At 41.4% G+C, this 22,432-nt stretch overlaps 1 protein-coding gene across 8 annotated transcripts in view; it reads right to left on the bottom strand.

The window, feature by feature from the left end:
• The window catches only part of Gbf1 (golgi brefeldin A resistant guanine nucleotide exchange factor 1), a 135,691-nt gene extending 115,320 nt beyond the window's left edge, over positions 1–20,371 (bottom strand). For all 8 annotated transcript variants that reach the window (XM_060390598.1, XM_060390602.1, XM_060390601.1 and 5 more), the window contains exons 1-3: positions 20,119–20,371; positions 9,789–9,894; positions 3,356–3,422 (exon numbers count right to left, since the gene is read on the bottom strand). In XM_060390598.1, coding sequence (XP_060246581.1) covers positions 3,356–3,422; positions 9,789–9,884 — 163 coding nt within the window. In that variant the 5' untranslated portion in view covers positions 9,885–9,894; positions 20,119–20,371. The remainder of the gene's footprint in view (positions 1–3,355; positions 3,423–9,788; positions 9,895–20,118) is intronic.
• Between the last annotated feature and the right edge of the window lie 2,061 nt (positions 20,372–22,432).

The following is a 22,432-nucleotide window of genomic DNA, read 5'->3' as shown; positions in this document are numbered from 1 at the left end:
AGGAATGTTCTCCAAACTTTTTCCTGTATTTCTCATAAAATGAGGAATTTTTTTTCACTTATTATTTGCTTAATTTGTTGAAATCTAAATACTATTCAATTATGATCTGAGATAGACCCACTAGCTCAGAAAATTCCAGGCCTACATTACAAGAACCCTTTAGAGGAACACAGTTCTGAGGCATTCCCTTTCAGTCTGTATTGCCTTTAAAAAACACAGAGTACAATAAAGACAACAAATAACAACGACAAAAGCCACATATGCATTAACGTTTTTCTTTCATTACCTTCTTCCCCCACAGGTACAATAAAAGATACTTTGTGTATATAATCCCCTCTAATTAAACATACCAAAGCAATGTAAAACATAGGAAAGAACACTAACCCAGGTCAGAAACCTAAAATTTACTTGATTTCACCTCTGAGAATTAGCTACATCACTTTAAGTGTATTGTTTATTTTTCGTTTGTTTGTTTGTCTGTTGGAGGTTGGTCTGGTGCACTGTGTATTCAGATGCTGAATTCTATACCCTGAAATCCGGATGCAGTCCAGACATGAGCACTGTCATGACCATTGATCAATGTTGGGTAAGCATTGCTTCCCAATTATTTCTGACTGGTTAATAAAGAAGCTGAGCAGACAATCACTGGGCAGAGGAGAGAGGAAGATGGGACTTCCCTTCCCAGTCTTGGGTCTCAGACAGGGACCATGAGATAGAAAAGAAAGAAGAGATAGAGAAGGGATTCACCATGAGGATACAACAAAAGCAGCAAAGGAAAGACTGGGTAGGCAAGTAACAAGCACATGGCTGGAAAGTAGCCAGACTAGCGTATTTGGGTTAGAAGAGGAGAATATCTGCCCAGGTATAGTGCTTTAAGCTGGATGAGTAAATCTAATGGGCCTCTGTGTCAATTATTTGAAAGCTATGGTAGGTATTAGAAAAGGCCCCTACTAATATAATTCAACATTTGGTATCCTCCATGGGGTACCATTTGTAACAATAGAGTTTAATTTAGGGGTCTTTTGTTTGGTTGGTTTTTGTTTTGTTTTTATTTTTCGAGACAGGGTTTCTCTGTGTACCGTTGGCTGTCCTGCAACTAACTCTGTAAACCAGGCTGGCCTCAAACTCACAGAGGTTCTCCAGCCTCTTCCCCTCCTGGGTGCTAGGATTAAAGGTGTGTGCCACCATGCCCAGCTTTTTTTTTTTTTTTTTTATGTACTTTGATGTTTTGCCTGCATGTGTGTCTGTGTGAAGGTGTCAGATCTTGAAGTTACAGACAGTTGTAAGCTGCCATGTGGGTGCTGGGAATTGAACCCAGATCCTCTGGAAAATCAGTCAGTGCTCTTGTAACTACTGAGCCACCTCTCTAGCCCTTCAAGGGTCTTTTCTAACCACCCATTCTAGCTCCCAAATAATGAGTCAGAGACTTTATTATTTATAAATAAATGCATAGGCTATAATCTTTGGCTTATTCTCTGACTACCTCATAATTTCTTTTATATGTTTATTTTAGTCTACATGTGGCACATGGCTGGTTACCTCTCCTCAATTTCATGTGGCCATCTTTCTCAGAGTCCAGGGCAAATCTCCTCTGACTATCTCCCAGAGTTCATCTCTCTCTGCCAGAACTCCTGCCCCCTATTTCCTGCTTCAGCTAATAGGCCATCAGCTTTTTATTGACAGGTAATGCTTCCATACAGTACACAAGAGATTTTCTCTACATTTGTCTGTTTATTTCACTTAAGATAGGATCTCGGGGCTGGAGAGACGGCTCAGTGGTTAAGAGCACTGTCTGCTCTTTCAAAGAAAGAGCAGCACCCACATGGCAGCTCACAACTGTTTGTAACTCCAATTGTAAGGGATTTGAAATCCCCACACCAATGCACATAAAATAAAAAAATAATAAAATAAAAATCAAAGATAGGATCTCATGTAGCTCAAACTGGCCTAAAATTGGGATGTAGCTAAAAGATGATCTTGAATTTCTAAACCTCTTGACTACTCCTCTCAAGACCTGAGATCACAAGCAAAGCACATGCCACCACACCCAGTCTTATGGGGTGTTAGGGACTGAATCTAGGGCTTATTCAGAGGAGATAAGCATTCTACAAACTGAGCTACATCACCAGCCCTTCTACTAAATCACTTTAAACCTCTCTGCACATGACTGTCTTTCATAAAAAGGGGAAAACATTATGCATGCCTTCTTTATACATTTCTGTAAACATTAACAAGGATAATAAATATGAAAGTGGCTTTGAAAATTCTAAATGTGAATATTACATAAAGTTAGTTTGATTAGGAAAATAAAAGGACAAAGGAATCTGAGAACACTGCAAAACTGGCATGTTTAATCTATGAGCCAAATCTGACTTGCCTATGTTTTTAAAAAAGAAGATGTATATTTCTCATTTACATCTTACCTATGCCTGGTGATCTCCACAGGCAAGGCTGAGGCGCTGCAGAGCTACATACTGGCCACAAAACCTGAAATATTTACTATACGGTCTTTTGTTTTTATTTATTTGTCTTATATGATCCTTTATATGAAAATTTTGTCTATTCCTGCAGTTGTAGAGGGATTTTAATCCAGCAACACAGCGACTCTGTCTAGAATAAAGACATGCCTTCAGCACACACCTTTAGTCCCAAACAATGAAGGTAAAGTTAGTTGGTAGAAAGAAGCACCCATGTTTGAAAGTGATATCTAATTGAGAAGCAGATAAAGTGATGAATGAGAGAAAGATTTGACAGAATAGGATATGCCTAGCTCTCATGAGAAGAGAGATGACTGAGGGAGAGAGAGAGAGAGAGAGAGAGAGAGAGAGAGAGAGAGAGAAGGTAATGTTACTGGGGGAGTGTTACAGAGACAGGTTAAAGAGAGAACAAGCTAGACACAAGTGAAGACAGAACAAGCCAGAGAATGAAAAGGAGCCAAAAGATTAGAACAGATTGCTAGAATTAGTTTGAGGACAACAGAGCAATTCAGTCAGAAGCTGAAAGAAGCCAGTTTGAATCAGTCAGCTTAGAAAGCCGTCTGAGCCAGAACAGCTGAGTTGAACCAACCTGCCAGAATTCAGAAAGAGCTAGAAAGGGTGAACATATGCAACAGTAAGTCTTAGAGACTGAAAACATTCTAGGCCTAGATTAGACTGTATGGAGGCTAGACGCTTGCAGGACTAGGCCTAGGTTAGCAGAAGGAGGCAGTAAGCCTCCAAGATGACAATTACATCAGGTAAATAAAAGTTACTTTTATATGCAGTAAATCAAATCTGTGTGTTTCTTAGTAGGCCAGGTAATTCTGCCTACATGGGGAACCTTAGCTATTGCACTGTGTCCTACATGGGAGCCTTACCTGTTACACTGTTTAAGACCTCCTTTAGATGGCTGAAACTATGTAGCAGAGGATCCCGTTCTTCATCCTGGAAAAATCACAGGTCAAGAAAAAAAAAGTTAATCCAAGATAGAAAACATAAAACAAAAGATCAAAACTTTTTCTTACTCCAACCAGAAAATTCAGTAAGTTTTCCCTCTGAGTAAAGAAACTTAGCCATGACTCCTTACTTATTTCAGAGAGTAAGCTGTGGGCTTACCTAAAATAAGTTCTTCAGTGCTAATTTACAACCCAGTGTCTTTTATTCTTTTAACACTTTTTACTGCATGTTATTTTGTGTGCATGTGCGTGGGGGAGTGGAGGCGGCACGCCCTGGTGCACTCGTGCTGATGAGAAGATAACCTGTGGAGTCGGTTCTCTCTTCCACCCTCTGATCCTAGGGATCAAACTCAAGTTGTCAGGCTTATTAGCAGGTGCCTGCCCACTGAGCCACACCTCACTGGCCTCAGCCCAGCTTCTCCTGTGAACCACAGCCTGTATGGCAGTCACATAACCAAATGTGGGGTGTCTTGAAAATGTTGGCAACAGGAAAATATTTCTGAATATAGAATGACCAAAATTTAATTCAAAATCAAATGAGTAATGAATCCACGGTGTATCCCCCATGCTGCATTTCCCTACTTCACTGCTGGCCGCCATTGTCCTAATCACGCCATACCTCGTGTATAAGCATGCCTGAAAATATCAGCTCACTGATTTCAAAACAGTATATTTTATGAGCTGCAGTCCTTTTCTTGTATATACAAACTTTCCTGCTCTTCTAGAAACAAAACATAAGTTTAGTTATGGAAAAAGGATTTTAAAAATACTTCCTACTTAATTCCTCTGCATGTAGTTACCAAAGCAATATGTCTTAGCACTGCATTATGTTAGAATGCTTGGTTTTAAAAACTGTTTGTTACTAACAAGCCACATTTAAAAAACAAAACAAAACCGTGAACTGCACAGTGGTGATACCAGCCTTTAATTCCAGCACTCAAGAGGCAGAGGCAGGCAGATCTCTGTGAGTTCTAGGCCAGCCTGGTTTACAGAGTGAGTTCCAGGACAGCCAGAGCTACACAGATAAACCTTGTGTCAAAAAAAGAAAAAAAATCATGAAATGAATCTTTGCTTAAGATTATAAAAGAATTTCTAAAAATTTTTGATGTTCCTAAACATACTTCTGCCTTATGTACTATGTATTTATGCAAAATAGTACTGTTGGTATTAAAAATTATAAAATCAAATCAAAATAGCTACCAACTCTGAAAAGCAGTGACAATGTGCCACATCCTGCAGTACCAAATATTCAGCCATGATTTAATTCTTTATGTAAGAATGAATAAGTACATACTGTTGGCTATTCGCAAATGCTGTGGACTCCGTTTGTAAACTTTATAAACTTTGTATACTTTGTAAACCCCCAGCTCAGGAAAGTGGCCAGACTCCTGCCAGAGGAGCTCTAGCAGCCAGGCCCTGCCCTCACACTTCCCTAACCGTCCATTTTCTAATGGCTGTTAACTGTTACTGCCTCCGAGTGCCCAGACCCCGGTCTACAAGAAAAATACTACCAATCCTTGAGTTTTCCCAAGCTCAGGACTTGAAATCCCACCAATCTTTACTCTGGAAAGCTCTGCCCTAGAAAGCTCTGCCCCTAAGAAATCCTATATAAACCCTGCCTACTGTTCAGTTCCTTGCTGTCTTCTCCCTACAACAGAAGCAGCCACCCTGGATCCAACTCTCCAAATCTTCCTAATAAATCTCTTTTATAAGATTTGCTGCCTGGTATGACTTTCTCATTGGAAGAAGCAAAGAAGGGAAAAGGGAAGAAACAAAGAAATGAACCAGGGCTGAGGCTCCCGAGAGCCTGAGCTCAGCTGGGGACACCCTCCCCTGGGAGCTCCATCCTGAAGAGGAGTGGGGAAGTGGAACTGTTACGCTGCAGCGTCTAGCTCAGCCAGGAATATTCTCCCTCAGGGTTGCAACACCTCTGCTGAGGAGGCTTCCTATCAGAGCTGCTTTGTTTCTGGGCTCCCATATCTCAGGATGCCCTTCCACTGGGATACTGTCCCACCTCAAAGCAGCATAGTTCCGGGGATCCCAAATCCCAGAATACCTTTCCATCCAAGTAGAAACACCAACACATATTCCTCATTAGCGTGTAAATCTGTTTTCATCTTTAATAAATATAAGATTATATGTATATCAAAGAATGTTTTAAAAACATTTATTTTGTTAGTGTGAACATATGGGCACTCACATGCCTTGATGTAAGTGTGAAAGTCAAGAGTTCCTTCTCTCTTTCCACAATGTTCTGGGTAATCAAACTTGGGTCATCAGGCTTGGCTGCAAGCAACTCTACCTTCTAAGCCATCTCAGTGGCTCCCAAAGAATTATTTTTAAATAAATTTCTTTATGATATATTAGCAGTAAGTGTTTTATTTGTATGCCTATTTTAATACCTAAATGTCCCAGGGTCTTTCAAAACTTCTCACAAAAAAAAAAAAAAGGGACCGATAATTTTTAAAAATGGCCAAAAACATTATTTATATAAGTATGTGTATATACAAAACCAAATGTCTGTGCTTTCATTTCACATACACACTATACAGATATATATTAGAACTTTCTAACTTGGTGAGAATATATAAACTATTTAGTGGCTATATTTGGAATGTTCCCATATTTATTCAAAAACATTGACGGGGGGGCTGGAGAGATGGTTTAGCAGGTAAAATGGTAGTTACAAAGCAGTAAACTTGGTTTTATAATTGTACCAACATTTTTTTAACCAATTCTACAAAATATACATATATATATACACATACACACAACAACAAACTAACTTTATGTATGTGGGGAGCACACTAAAGAAACTGCCAAGATGACCATTCTATGAGGAAGAAGGTTTTTATTGTGGATAAGAGAGAATATCAGAGGCACCTGGAAGAGTCCAGAGCAGAGAGAAAAGAGAAACTGGACATGGCCAGGGCTAGTGTAGCTAGATAATGGGAGAGAACAGTGGAGACAGCAAAAGATAAAGACAGCAAGAAAGCTTGAGATAATAGGGGCTGAACAAATCGTGCAGATTATAAAGAGGAAGGGTAGCTGGAGGGAGGAGCAAAAACAAAAACGAACCACTTCACAAGTTCCTGAAGAATGTTGGCTTTTATCTAATAGCCAGAAATCCTTCTACAGACCAACTTGAGCTCACTTAATGGATATATGGACTTCCTAAGACCTAACAAGAACAAGAAAGTTTCTTATCCATCTCATGATAAGATACGACCTGCTCCATATGTGGAAGCTTGCAGACTCCACTGCACAGAATTATCATCACACAGCTATACTCTATGCATCATCAATAACTAAACTAATTTGAATGAATTTGATTACTAATTATAGCCCTAGGAAATTATAAGTCTTTCTGATATTTCTAGGCATACCAAAGTAGTCCCAAATATCAACTTAATTTACAAAACTATCAGGCACATAAATGGCACACAGACATACAACTAGACAAAATATCCATTTACATAAGGTAATTTTTTTAAAATTTTGAGAATATTGGATCCCTGAAACTAGAGTAACAGACAGTTATGAGCCTTAATATGGGTGCTGGGACTCACACCAGGTCATCTGGAAGAGCAGACAGTGCTCTTAACCCCTGAGCCATCATTCCAATCCCTGGACATGGGGTTTTGGGGTTTTTGTTTGTTTTTAGTTTGTTTTTAGATTTATTTAATTTTACTGTATGTATGTTTTGCCTGAATGTTTATCTGTGTACACATGGGCCTGGTACCCATGAGACCAGAAGAAGGGAGAGGATTCCCTGAATCTGGAGTTACAGGTGGTCTGAGACACCATGTGGGTGCTAGGATCAATCTGGGTCCTCTGGAAGAGCACCTACTACTGAGTCATCTCTCCAGGTCCCGGTTAAGGTGTTTTATCACAGCAACAGAAAAATAATTATCAAGAGTGCTTTCCCACCAGTTGTGGTAACACACTTTTAATCTCAGCACTTGGGAGGCAGAGGCAGGCAGATCTCTGTGAGTTCCAGACTAGCCTGGTCTACAGAGTGAGTTCCAGGACAAAGACAGGCTACACAGAGAAGCCCTGTCTCAAAAAACGAAAAAAGAAAGTGCTTTCCCTTTCTTAATAAAGTGTCTCTATTTCTAGTTCATGTATTTATACACTGTATGTGTGTATATGTATATGCACACACACACACATGCACACATACATACATGTATATATATATATATGCACATACATGGAAGAGAGAAGAATGTGGTCATCTTTCGGATTAAGCCTGTAAATCTGATGCCAGTTGGAAAAAAAACAGAAGTGTGCTTGGATGCAACAGTAATTCTGAATTCCTATTACTCTCATTATTACTGAAAAATGATTATTGTCTTAATTAGGGGGACTTCTTACGTTTATCTGTGTATATGTATATGTAAGGGCACACACACACACACACACACACACACACGTAGTAGACAGAGGACAACCTGTGGGAGTCAGTTCTTTTCTTCCAGCATGTGGGTTCCAGGGATTGAACTCGGGTGGTCAGGTGTGGTGGCTTGAATGAAATGCCTTGAATGAATGGCTTGAATGCCCTCATAGTCTCATATATTCGAATGCTTAGACACCAGGGAGTAGAACTGTTTGAGGATTAGAAGGATTAGGAGGTGTGGCCTTGTTGGAAAAAGTATGTCACTGGAAGTGAATCATATGGTTTCAAAAGCCCATGCTAGGCCCAGTTTCTGTCTGCCTGCTGCCTCTAGATCAGGATGTCACTCTGAGCTACTGCTCTAGCACCAGGTGTGCCACCATGCTCCCCACCACAACGACAACAGACTAAGTGCACACCCCCAATTAAATGATGTCTTTCATAAGAGTTGCTTTGGTCATGGAGTCTTCACAGTAGCAGAACAGTAGTAATATATCAGGCTTTCTCCACTCACCCACCCTGCCAGCCCTAGGTTGTTCTAAGTTAGCCTAACGGGTTTCAACTAGAGAGTGGTGCTGGTGCATACCTGTACACCCTAACACTTGGGAACAGAGGCAAGAAGATCAAGAGTTTACAGACAGCCTCAGCTACATACTAAGTTTGAGGCCCTGTCTAAAGAAATAAAGAAATATAATGGATTTCATTGTGGCATTTGCATATATGTATATTATTATTTGCTTTGTTCTTATCTGCTACCCACCACTGCCTTCTCCTATCCTCCTCGCCATTATAGCTGGTCCTCTGTTCCCCTTAAGCAGATTCTCTCTTCTTTCCTTTTGGTTTGTTTTGTTTTGTATGCATATGAGTAGGTATACGTCACATATGGAAGTCAGAAGACAACTTTGCAAAATTGTTTCTCTCCTTCCATTTTTATGTAGGTTTCAGCAATCAAACTTGGATTTTCAGGATTTCAAAGCAAACATTTAATCCCCTAAGCATCCTACCAGCAACTGGCTTTATGGTTATTTTTTCTTCTTCTTTTTCATTTGGATATGTGTATGTATATATACATGTTCATAGACATGTGGAAGCCTGAAGTTAATATTGGGTATCTACCTCCATCACTCTTCCACCTTATCCTCAGAGACAGACCTCTCAATCAACCCAGAGCTCAATGATATGGCTAGTCTCACAAGCTAGCTTACTCCAGTATCCCTGTCTCTTGTCTGCCAAGGCTCAAATTACAGGCTTTACCCACTCAGCCATGTCACCAGCTCTGAATAAGCAGAAACCCTTTATATGGGTTCTGGGGATACAACCTCTGGGCCTCTTATTTGTGCAGCAAGTGTCGCCCATTTAAGATGTATTTTTACTTAGTGCATGTGTGTGTTTCTACATGAGTATACAGCATATGTGTACAGGTACCCAAGGAGGCTAGAGGAGGGTATGGGATCACCCAGAACTATAAAATAGAGTTATGAGCTGCCCAACATGAGTGCTGTAAACCAAACTTGGTCCTCTGAAGATTAGCAATTACTCTTAACTGCTGAGCCACTCCTCCAGAACCCCCTACCTTTTTTTGTTGTTGTTGTCAAGACAGGATCTCAAGCAGTCCAGATTGGCTTTGAACTCACTATGTAACTAAAGCTAGCCTTGAACATATGATCCTTTTGCTTCTACTTCCCAAGCACTAAATTACAGGAATGTACCACTAACCCAAGCTAGCTCTCTGTTCTGCTTTCATGTCACATGTATTCTATTGTTTGCTATTCTCCCTCCTCCTTCAGGACCTATCCCTTCCCTTTTGCATCCCCTTTGTTTTATCTCTCTCTCTCTCTCTCTCTCTCACACACACACACACACACTCATTCACTCACTCTTAGTTGAATGCTGTTTTAACCATGGATGAGATCTCTACAACAACTCAGTGACCAGACTGTCTGCCCATTCCCCACTTACCAGTGGTATATGCGTGCTCCATCGGGCATTTCGTTTGATGGCACCAACAACAATGTTAATTTCTCCTTGAATGATATAAATATTCTTATCCACCATCCTGACAAACCTACCAAAACAGTTGAAAAGACTGGTTAGTATTTTTCCTTTTCAGATTTGGTTGGTTGGTTGGGTTGGGTTTTGAGACAGGGTTTCTCTGTGTAGCTCTGGCTGTCCTAGAACTTGCTCTGTAGACCAGGCCTCTACCTCAGAGATCCACTTGCATCTGCCTCCTGAGTGCTAAGATACAAACACAGTACCTGGCTTTTCCCTTTCACTTTATATATACAAGTGTTTGGACTGTATGAACATCTGTGTACCATGTGCACACCCAGTACCAGCATAGGCCAGAAAAGGACATAAGATCCACTGGAACTAGAGTTATAGATGATTATGAGTCACCATGTGGGTGCTGGGAATCAAACCTGGATCCTCTAGAAAAACAACCAGTTCTCTTAATTACTGAGCAATCTCTCCAGCCCCAACAGAAAGGATTTTTTCCTTCTTTGTTTGTTTTTCAAGACAGGGTTTCTCTGTGTAATAGTCCTGACTGTTCTGGACTCCATTTGTAGACCAGGCTGGCCTCAAATTCACAGAGATCCATCTGCCTCTGCCTCTGGGATTAAAGGCATAGCACCACGATACCTAGCCTGGATGATTATTTAAAGAACAGCCATGTATGATGGCATATACCAGTTATTTTAGCCATCAGAGAGGCTGAAGAAGAACTGAAATTGCTTATCAAGACCCTATCTCAAAATAAAGATAATAAAAAAGGGGTGGAAATGCAGCTTAATGACAGGGCACTTACCTAACATTCTTGAGGAACTTGGCCTGAAACCCAGAACTACCAATTAATTAATTAACTCAGAGCATACTCATGAGAAATGTCATTTGTCTTTTCAGTAGCAACATTTTCTACCAGTAACACTAAAACGAAGTCCATCTAAGTCATGAATCTAACTACCTGACTTTCCTAGAAGTCTCTGGAAGTTCCAAGTAGCTCAAGCTACAACTCAAAACTCAACAATGCTGCTCCATGTAACAGCTGCTACATGTACACTCTGGAGTCAGAAGAAGGTGGGAGCCAGCCAGGGATACATGAGACTTCATTTCAAAAAATAATAATAATAAATTTTTTCTTTGGTTTTTAGATACAGAGTCTCACTGTGTAGACCAGACAGTCCTTAGGCTCACAGAAATCTACTTGCCTCTACCTCCTGAGTGCTGAGATTAAAAGTGTGCCACAAAAGAATAAACACTTCTTTAAAATAAGCAAAAGAAAATGAAGGTTGCTAAGAAAAACAGTTTTAGCTCACTGGGGTGGGTGCACGCCTTTAATCCCAGCACTTAGACGACTGAAACGATCTCTGTGAGTTCAAAGATACCTAAGCAACATAGTGAAATCATGTCCCAAGAGAGAGGGACGGAGATTGCTTTGGTTCGGAACCACAGCTAAATGTCAACTTAAATACTGCACTATTCTGCCAAGTCAGCTCCAGGAAACTGGACGGTAGTACTGGCATGTTCACTGAGAAGTTCTAAATCTTCACATCAACTTACTTCTTGCAGGAAATCTCCAACAAGAAGGTAATTTACTATTGTACCCAAAAGAACTACTACAGGATTGTCTTTGCTGCCCAGAATAGCACTTAGAAAAGATATTTAATTTTCCCCAGGTGAAAATACTGAAAAGCAGACTTTCTTCTTGGAAGACTAGGGATGTAGTTTATCCGGTAGAGTACTTGCCTAGCATGCACAAAGTTCTAAATTCAATCCCCAGCACCACTTACATAAGCCAGGTACGATTGAAAACCTGTAATGTTAAGCACCACAGTGGGTAAAAGAAGACGAATCAGAAAAGGTGAAGTTATCCTTCATAACACAGCAAAGTGGAAAACAACCTGGATACATAAGACTCTTTTGAAAAAAAAAATTACATTTTCTTTCTTGGCATAGAGTATATAACAGAGTCCAGGAGTGTGTAACAACAAATTTGCCACTTTCATCATTTAAAAACTCCTCAGAGCCCAGTAAGGTAGCTAAAGCAAATAACACTAGTATTCATGAATGAGTCTAAAGCTTCCTTATCTATACAGTGAGTCTGTCTCAAAAAGAAAAGCTCAGAACCACTGCAAAGTGAAAAAAAGAAAGTATTGTAGTCTATGACTATCTACCTATCTAATACTGTGTATGCAAACCAAAAGACAAAACACTATATTTTTATTTTCAAATATGTAATATTTAGCATTCAAAAGGATACAGAGTCATATAATAGCCATCATCCAGACTAATGATACATCTCAAGACTCTAAATACTTCCCAATCACATCTTCCTTTTGTCAATACCTCCTATTACTAAAAAAACTGACATTTATTAACTTTTTACTCTTATTCTACTGATGGGTACCTTTAAATAATATACAGTATTTTATATGTTTTAGATGTAGTTAATATTTTATATGTTCTTCTGTAATTTGCATTTTTATGATTTGTCTAAGAGTCATCCATATTGATACATATAGTTAATATATTCTCTACAGATAAGTATATACAAAATAAAGCATTTAAAGTTGGATATGGGGGTCTACACCTTTAATCCCTGCATACAAGAGGCAGAGACAAGAGGTCAGTCTCTGTGAAGTCAAGGCCATTCTGGTCTACACAGCAAGTTCCTGAGCAGCCAGGGCTACACAGAAAGATCCTGTCTCAAAAAAAAATTAAAAATTAAAATAAAAAAAGAACTGGAGAGATGGCTTCCAATTTGAGCACTTTCTGTTCTTTCAGAGGACCCAGATTCAGTTCCCAGCACCCACATATTGGCTCACTACCATCCATAGGCAAGCACAAAGGACAAACATACATGCAGGCAAAACACTCATACACATAAAACAAAATAAATAAATTTAAAGTTTTGTTTAATTTTTTTTTTTTTGAAACAGGGGTTTCTCTGCATAGCCCTGGCTGTCCTGGAACTCTCTCTGTAACCTGACTGGTCTTGAACTCAGGGACCACTTGCTTCTGGCTCCCAAGTGTTGGGAGGCATGAACCACCATTCCCAGCAATTTTTTTAAAATTTTAATCCAAATAAATAACAAAGGGTCTATGCAAAATCATAATCATCTATCTAAAGAGAAAGTGCTATGAAATATAGGATATAATCAAACCTTTATCTGTAATGCTTTGATTTTTTTCAGAATTATTTTAGTTTATGACCAATATAACTAAAACTAATAAAATAAAAATAGATATATTACTTACATTGAGGAATTTTACAGTTCAATAGTATCTAAAAGAAAACTGAGACACACACAATATCATTGAGAAAAAACATGGCCTCAAAGTAGCAAAGCTTGGGGGCCTGCTTTGGCCCAGGGCTCAAAGCACTGGCTCCTCCTCCAGAGGACATAGATTTGATTCCCAAAACCCATGTGGCAGCTCACAATCACCTATAACTCAAGTCCCAAGGGATCTAGTGCCCTCTTCTGGCCCCCAAGGGCACCAGGTAGTCATGGTGCAGACATACACATGTAGGCAAAACACCCATACACATAAATTTTTAAAGTAGCTAAATTTGCATATTTTATATAAAATGAGGACCCTACGAAATGAAAGTCATGAAAACCACCAAGTCTTCCAGTAACTTGAGAAACAGAGGCAGGTGGATCTCTGAGTTTGAAGCCAGCTTGGTCTACAGAGTGAGTTCCAGGATAGTCAGGACTACACACAAACAGAGAGAAAGAAAAGAAGAAGGAAGGAAGGAAGGAAGGAAGGAAGGAAGGAAGGAAGGAAGGAAGGAAGGAAGGAAGGAAACCAGATATCCACATAAAGAAGAATGAAGCTAGAACCCCATCTCTCGTGTTCCACAAAAAAACAACTTCAAACAAACCAACGACTTAACATAAAGCTTCAAACTCTGAAACTGTTAAAGGAAAAACAATTCAAGATATAAGTACATAAATGAGACCTCGTGAAGTTGAAGTGCCTAGAAAAGCAAACAGTTAAATGAGTAAAGATACAGCCTACAGAACAGAAGAGATAAAGTACCATGCTATGCTTTAGATGTAATGAATATTTTCTATTCTTCTGTAATTTGCACTTTTATTTATTTTTATTTTTTTACTTTTTGGTTTTTCAAGACAGGGTTTCTCTATGTAGCGTTGGCTATCCTGGACTCAGTTTGTAGGCTGGTCTCGAACTCACAGGGATCTGCCTGCCTCCACCTCCTGAGTGCTGGGATTGAAGGTGTGTGACACCACCGACCACTTGCACTTTGATGTTTTATCTAGTCATCCATGTTGATAAGTGCTGTATTCTGTACAGATACATATATAAAAAAGCATATGCGAAATAAAGCATCTAGAGTTGGGATGCTTTGTCATTACTTGATCTAAAATATACAAGACAGTAAACAAACAACCCAGAGCCAGAGAGATGGCACAGTTAGAAAAGCATGAAGCCCTGAGTTCAGAGTCACAGAAGCCAAATAAAAGGCATGGAACCACGGTAACCCGAGTGCTGAGGAAATGAGCAGGAGGACCTGGGGCCGGCAGGCCAAGCCAGTCTACCCAAATAGGTGAGCAGGTCCAGTGAAGTAACCTCATCTCAAAAATGAAGGTGGGATGGAGAAAGACACCTGACACTGACCTCCAGCCTCCAAAGGACACATGGGCATGTGAACCCACACAAACATGTACAACACACATGCTCACACACAGAGAAGGAAAAAAAATGTTTCAAACAATCCGATCAATAAATAGGCTAGTAAAATCAACAGTTTTCAAAAGATGAACTACAAATGGCCAATAACATAAAAAAAAAGTGCAACTTCACCAGCCATCAGAGAAATGCAAATCAAAACTACACTGAAACTGCAGCCTTCTCCAATCAGAAGGGCAGTCATTAAGAAACCAAAAAATGGCCCAAAGCAGTGGCACGCACTGTAATCCCAGCACTCAGTGAGGCAGAGGGAGGGGGATCTCTGTGAGTTCAAGGCCAGCCTGGTCTACAAAGAGAGTCCAGGACAGCCAGAGCTACACAGAGAAACCCTGTCAAACAAAAAGTCCATAGTCTTCAGAGTCAAGACAGACTTGAGGTCCTTGCTTCTAACTAAATGACTACAGTGAAGACTTTTTTCTTTCTTCCTTTTTTCCTCTCACCCCCCAGTGCTGAAGAATGAACCCAGAGTTACATGCAGGCTGGGTAAGTACTGTACCATAAACTCAAGCAAGTTGCCTAATCTTTCTGAGCCTTGGTTTACTGTTTCCTACAGTAGCTACTATATGTGGTAATCAACAGGAGGAATAAGTGTTCAGGGCTAGCCTGGGCTAAACACTGAGACTGTCCAAAAGCCAAAACAAATTAAAAACAAAAACAAAAACAAAAAACCAACAACCTTACAATTCTCCATAGCAAAATAAAGACATTTTCCCTTGGGTTTGCTATTAGGCACCCAACATTGAATGGCACTGCTCATTCATTGGCACTGAATGCTGTCAACATCTCCTAAACAAGGCTTTTATGACAGTGTTTGCTCATGAAGTCTTCCTCAGCTAACTCATTCTCCTAGACAGTGTGAACATTTTTTTTGGGGGGGGGTCCAACACATATCGATGGGCACACAGCTCTTTTTAAACAAACCTCGGTTGAACAGTGTTGCACACCTGAAATCCCAGCAGTGGAAGGCTGAGGCAGGAAGATCACAAGGTCAAGGTCAGTCTAAGCTACACAGTGAAGCCCTCTCAAGAAAGAGAGGGCACCTGGGTGCGCTGGGATTACACTCAGGAAGGCAGAGACAGGCAGATTGCTGTGAGTTCAAGGCCATCCTGGTCTATAAAGTGAGTCAAGGATAGCCAAAGCTACCCAGAGAAACCCTGTCTCAAAAAAAAAAAAAAAAAAAAAGAGGGGCTGGAGAGACCCGGGTTTGGTTCCCAGCACCCACATTATGGTTCACAACCATTTATCATTCCAGTTTCAGAAGATCCAACTCCCTCTTCTAACTTCCACCTGCACCCAGCACAATGGCACACATACATACATGCAAGCAAAACACACTGTTGACATGGGAGAGGTCACATTTTACTGAACTCAAAACTACAGAAAGAGTGTGAGTTAGAGAAAGTGAAACCAGGAAAAATCTGACCAGGCACAGCTGGAAAATCCTCTCAAACCTGCTAATCAGGTGACCAATGTGCCTTTGCTCTGTATCTCCTCCTCCTGTGGAGATTCTGAGACTATCTTCAGAAACATATGGTAGGGTAAGCCACTGACCTGTCCAAAACTGCCCATCTTAGAGATGAAAATGAAACAAGGCTTCTCTCTATCCCTCATCTTTAACCACTCAGAACACACAAGGCATAAGAGTGGCCAGTGGCAGAGTGGGACAAAGGAGACCAGCTTGAGATGGTACATCGGGAGCGGCAGTGATGGTCCCACCCAGCCTGCCTAGCTTCTCTTCAAGGGATCTTCATGCATTTAAAAATAAGGTGAGCCAGGCATGGTGGTCCAGGACAGGGCTACCCAGAGAAACCCTGCCTCAGAAAAAAAAAAAAAAAAAGGAAGGCTAGTCATCCTGCACTCAGGTCTTCAAGCAGTAACCACCTGCTGAAGAAGCAGCTGCCTTCTTCAAACTAGGGGTCACAAGCTCTGCTACTTCCTATATGTTTTCCACGCGACTCACTTCAGGCCTTAACATCATCTACCTGACATGCATTTAAACTTATAACCCTTGTTCATAAGATTTGTTCTCATACTTCCATGATCATTTATACTATTGCTTCTATGATCATGTATACTACTATTTGGAATAAATCATCACTTCCATGGTCATTTCCACTGCTAATGGAGTTCCAAAGGTACATACCTCTCTACTGTATTTTCTCTTACTGTTGGAACGTAATAAAGAGAAACAATAAAAGATTAACAACAATATATTATTTATTTCCTATCTCTTCCACCACAAAGACAAAACAGCTCTCTCCTCCTCCCTTCCACACAACCCCACCACACACCATGGACCCAACATCCAATCATTCTAATCAGTGATACTCAACCAACAGGGATAGAGTGTGATCAATCATGGTCTTTCCAGTGGTCTGGAAATGGTGCCTCCTCACAAACAGGAGCCGTGTCTTCTTCTCTAGCTGTCCATGGTAGCCAGAATAATTACCCTATCAATGAGTATCAGGTTTGTTTTTTTTTTTAAACAGCAGTCATCCTGACTTCTAGAACATAGGAGAGTGAAAGAGTATGGTGAGTTGAAACTGGAACTGACAACAGTTACTAAAATGTGTCTACCACTTTAATTCCTACTGGGCCAATGAGTATCACTGTCAGGACTGAAACATACTATCTCTTTACAGTCATTACTAAAAAGAAATACAACCTTAAAGAAAATGTATGTCAGTGGAACTAGAAAATTATGTATGAAATTTATGTAGAAAATTACACTTTCTCCCAGTACTGAAATCAAATCCAGGGCCTCTCACATGCTAGTTAAATGGTTTATCACTGAGATACACCTCTAGCTCAGAAAATGACTTAAGTACAAAAACAAAAACAAACACACAAACAAACCAGATGTCTCTGCAGCTACCTTTAGGCCTAACTGGCAAGAAACTGTCACACTACCTACCAGAAGAGCAGACTGCCACTTATGCAGAGTACTTTCAACTCGGGAGGGTTACAGGCAGATGAGCAATGCAGGCCACCTAACCTGGGTGCTGGCTGGGCTACCATTTCATCTGTCACATTTAACTACTTTCTGGAAGATTCTGCATCTCATAAAAAGCAGTGTTAGCCTGACATTGGTGGTGTACACCCTTAATCCTAGCACTTTAATCCTACAGACAGGCAGAATTGTGAGTTTGAGCCCAACATGATCTACAGATCGAGTTCCAGGATAGCTGGGGCTACACAGAGAAACCTGTTTGAAAACAGTCACACCCCCTCAAAAAACAGCAACAACATAAAACAGTATCCTGTACCATTCCCATCTGGTTTTGGATTTTGGGGGTGGGGATTGTTTTTGGTTTTTTGAGACAGGGTTTCTCTAAAAGCCTTGTCTATTCAGGACTCGCTTTGTAGACCAGGGTGGCCTTAGATTCACAGAAATCCTCCTGCCTCTGCCTCTCCAAGTGCTGGGGTTACAGGCGTGCTCCACAACACCTGGCTCCATCCATTTGTTTTAAATCTATATATATAAACCATAAACACTATTCCTTCTCTTACTAACACATGCACAGACACATACACACTCTAACACACCCATTTTCAGGAGGACAACTTCAGGAGAATGAAGTAAGAGAAACTTAGTTCAAGTATTGTATCATCTTAGATAATTTGCCTTCCAATACCCGGAGATAGTGCTTCACCTTGTTACAACTCAAAATGCGCAAAAAAAAAAAAAAAATAGTACAACTGCCAGGCCACAAAGCCTAACCACATACTAAACTAACCTCAGGGATGGATGATATTTTTCAGGTCCCAATATCTGCTGAAAGGAATCAGGCACATCCTACTTTTAACTTTTCTTTTCTTTTCTTTTTTTCTTTTTTTTTTTTTTTTTTTTTTTTTTGAGACAGAATCTCACTATGTAGGCCAGGCTGGTCTTAAACTCAAAATGTTCCTCCTCAACCCTGAAAGTAGTGAGATTGTAAGTGTCAGTCACTACACCTAGCATATGTGACTACTTTTCAGAAGTATATAGCCAGATCTAGGGGTGCAAGCCTGTAAACCCAGCAGTTGAAGGGCTATAGAACAAGTTCCAGGCCAGCCAGGACAACTTAGAGAGACCCTGTCTCAAAATAAAGCAAGCTGTGGCTACGGCTCAGTGGTGAACTGCTTGACCACCATACATGGGACCCAAGGATCCCATCCCCACGATGCAAGTGTAAACTGAGCAACCCCAAAGCAGATTTTCCCATCTATATCCCAGTATAGGATAGTACACTAGTACCTAGTATTCTTGAAATAAAAGCATATGAATTTCTGCACTAAAAACACTACACTCACTGAACTACATCTCGAAAGTACTCTTTACCTTTGATGGACTTCCACTGCTTTGACACAGCAATGTCAAAGGTCCATAAAATACTGGAGCCATAAACACCCTTTGGGGTTGTGCCCCATCAATCACTCTGCTTCCCTGAACCTACGACAAGGAGTAGAACATCTCTCATAACTGGTCTGTCTGTTAGAAAGTGTCTCATTTAGCCAGGCTGGCCTCTAACTCAAGAAGTAGCTGAGGATGACCCTGAATGTCAGGTCCAACCCTCCTATTTCTACCTCCCAAGTAGGTAGGGAAGTGTGTGCCAGGTTGGCACAGGTGTGTGCCAACATGCCCAGTTTACGAAGCACTGCTCAGACTTCATACATGCAAGGCAAGCACTAAGCTACATCTCCTGCCCTAGTCATGTTTTTTAACCTACTAAAAATAAACAGACCACCAGTACCAAGCTTTATCAGTATTCAAGTCCCTCTTGGCTCTCAACCAGCAGGCCACGATTAGAGTGGCTTCCTTGTGATGAAACCTCAAATCCTTAGGGTAAGTGGAAAGAAGTCACAGTGGGTTAATGCCTACCCAAAACACACACCAAAAGAAAAGGGTTTAAGATAGAAGCAGGTGGATCTTTGTGAGTTCAAGGATAGCCTGGTCTTGAGTTCCAAGACAGGCAAAACTACATAGAGAGTATGTGAAGAAAGTGTTTACAAACAGAACCACGATGACAGCTGAAATGTCCTGTATAAGGAAAAATCTTATAGACCAATTCTCCAGGCTGCTGGCCTCAAGTCTTCTATTCCTTCTGACTACCTAATCCAGACTGCACTGGCTCTTTTTTTTTTTCCAGAATTAATGAAGCACTTTGTCGTATTAGTACGTAATCATCCACAAGTGACAGTTCTACAGAATATGGAAAGATTCATTCTCTAAAGCCTGAAACCATCCTTAACTTTGCTTTCAGATTCCAAGGATTGGATACTTTAGGGGGCAGAAAGCTCTGAAAAAAAGGAAGAGTTGGTGACTAGATCAAGCCTAGAAAAAACCATAATGATTCTGGCATCCACAGAGTCACAACCAGAGCTGAAACAAGCCTCTGGGGGCAAGGGCCTGACCTTTGGCCCCTACACACACCTTCTAACTCCTTTTCACACCAGAATTCTGGGTTTATATTTCCCCCCTAAGCCCTTCACCCAGCCCGCTTCGCCCAAGTGAAGGACCCTTCCTCCTTATTTCTTATGGCAACGTCAGGCGGCCTTCACGACGCTGGAACTCTTAAGAAGAGACTTCGCTGACCTGTCAGCGGATCCAAAATGGCGGGGCCTAGTCCCAGGACCCGCAGCCGCAGCTCATGTCCAGCCTGGCCCCGGAGGCGTCTCCCCAGCCGCTTTCCCGGCGCTGCCGGCGAGTGAGAGAAGGGAAGGAGCCTGTCGTCTGGAAGTCGACCCTAACTTCGGGGTGAGACCTCTCAGGGAAAGTGGGCCGGGACGGTCGGCGGAGCCGGCTACCTTCCCTGTCAGCTCACTGACGTGGTAACTAGCCTCAGTCTAGCCCGCTGCCTGGTAACTGAGCGAGGCCTGCCGCGCCCAGCCAATCAGAGCGGGGAATTCTGCAGAGTGGCATTCCGACTACCCAATCGAAGAAAGATACCAGCTCCGGGAGGCGTGTAGTGCCCGAAGAGACCGGATTACAAGGGAAAGAAGAGTAGGTAGGCGACAGCCAACGGATACGAGGATTCGCTGACTGACAGTTGCAGAAGCCAATAAAAACACGAGAAGTTGCCCTGGGCGGTTGGGGAGGCGGGGTTAGGTAATGTTCGGTTGCAGTGTGCTGTTTAGAGCAGTGGCTGCTGGGCATCCTGGGGAGGAAGGCTGTGATTTGCTGGGAAAGGGGCGGGGTCCGTTTTGAGAGCTTGAGCGGGCGACCCCACTCCCCCAACTACGTCTGTCAAAGTCATCTGGGCTTTGCCGCTTTAGGGATCACTCCCTTCCCTGGCAGGTCTGAGGTTCCTCCTTCCTAAATCCAGGTCATGCAATCTTTCCCACGTCTCCGTGTCCCATTTTGGTTTCTCAGAAGTATGTGTGCCTGTCTCATTCCAACTCCTGATTTTGTGTTTTCTACTCCATTCCTACCATCCAAAAATAAAGAAAATGGTAGCAGAAATCTTGGCTATGTAACTGAAGTAGCCTCATTTCTCACTAGAAAGAGTTCTACCAAGAAAAGCCTGTTCCACGCTTGGCAGAGGAAAACAAATCCAAGTGTGCTAATCCAGTTGGAGGAGGATGGGGGCACCCTTAATACTTTAAAAAGAAGGGGGGCGGTCCTTAATACTTTTTTTAAAAGAATTTTTTTGTTTAAGACAATGCTTTTAACCACTGAACCATCTCTCCAGCCCCCTCCCCAATACTTCTTATGACTTACTCTATAAGGAAAGGTCAGCCCTTCCTATTAAACCTTGAACAAATCTTAACAAACGACTGGGATCAAGTTTGATGGCCTAATATCACACCATTAGTCCACATCATTAACAGGAAAATTAATATTTAAAGCATTTGCCTTAGCAAGGCTGACAGGTGAGACTGGAGAGATAGCTTAGCAATTAAGTGTGCTTACTGCTCTTCCAGAAGACCTGGGCTCAGTTCCCAACATCTACACATCTCTACTCTAACTCCAGCTCCAGAAGGCTCCAATACATTGGGTACATACTCACACACAGACACATAATTTTTTTTTGTTTTGGTTTGTTTTTGTTTGTTTGTTTGTTTTGTTTTGTTGGGGTTTTTTTTGTTTTTTTAGTTTTTTGTTTGGTTTGGCTTTCTTGAGACAGGGTTTCTCTGTGTAGCCTTGGCTGTCCTGGACTTGCTTTGTAGACCAGGCTGGTCTTGAACTCACAGAGGCCTGCCTCTGCCTCCCTAAGTGCTGGAAATCTGGCCACTGTGCCCAGATCCAATTTTTTTTTTGAGATTTAAAAAAAAAAAAAAGACTACACATTTCTGTAACCAGGCTGACTTCAAACTCACTGCCTCTGCCTCCCCAAGGGCTGGGGTTACAGGCCTGTGTCACCATGCCCAGCTACAAGTCTCAAATGACAGATTGATAAGATAATAAAAGTATCTAGAAATGGGACTATGTAGGAAGAGGGCATGAGGGTTGGCTTTCTGCTTACAGAATATGTGGTGGAATTACCAGCCAATCTGCTGGTAGAACCCAGGTTTGCAAGGAAGCACTATAAAAGCAACTCTCCCCACTTCTTCCTACTTATGGATGACTCAGATCCAGGAAATTTCCATTTAAGACCATAGAACTGTGGCCTTGAATCAGGCATCCAAAGGCATTCCATGGATCATGATCATCAGAACTGAAGTCCGACATGAAGACTTCCCTGTACCTATGCACTGGTGTCCTGATCTTGTTTTCTAGGTCCAGCTAAGGACCTAAAGGAAGTCAGGTGACGATGATACACCACCAAAGCACTTCAGTCTATCTATCTATGATACCTCAGACCCATTTTTCTCTTCATGTGAAGCTAGCATTTGGACTTTTGGGCCTCTCTCAGGTTGGAGAGGCAATAGGAAAACCCTGTATGTGAACTAAAAGACCCTACTCTCTC

The sequence above is a fragment of the Meriones unguiculatus genome, chromosome 1 (assembly GCF_030254825.1).
Source record: "Meriones unguiculatus strain TT.TT164.6M chromosome 1, Bangor_MerUng_6.1, whole genome shotgun sequence".
In the NCBI taxonomy this organism is placed as follows: Eukaryota; Metazoa; Chordata; class Mammalia; order Rodentia; family Muridae; genus Meriones; species Meriones unguiculatus.
This window is presented reverse-complemented; position numbering and strand designations above follow the sequence as displayed.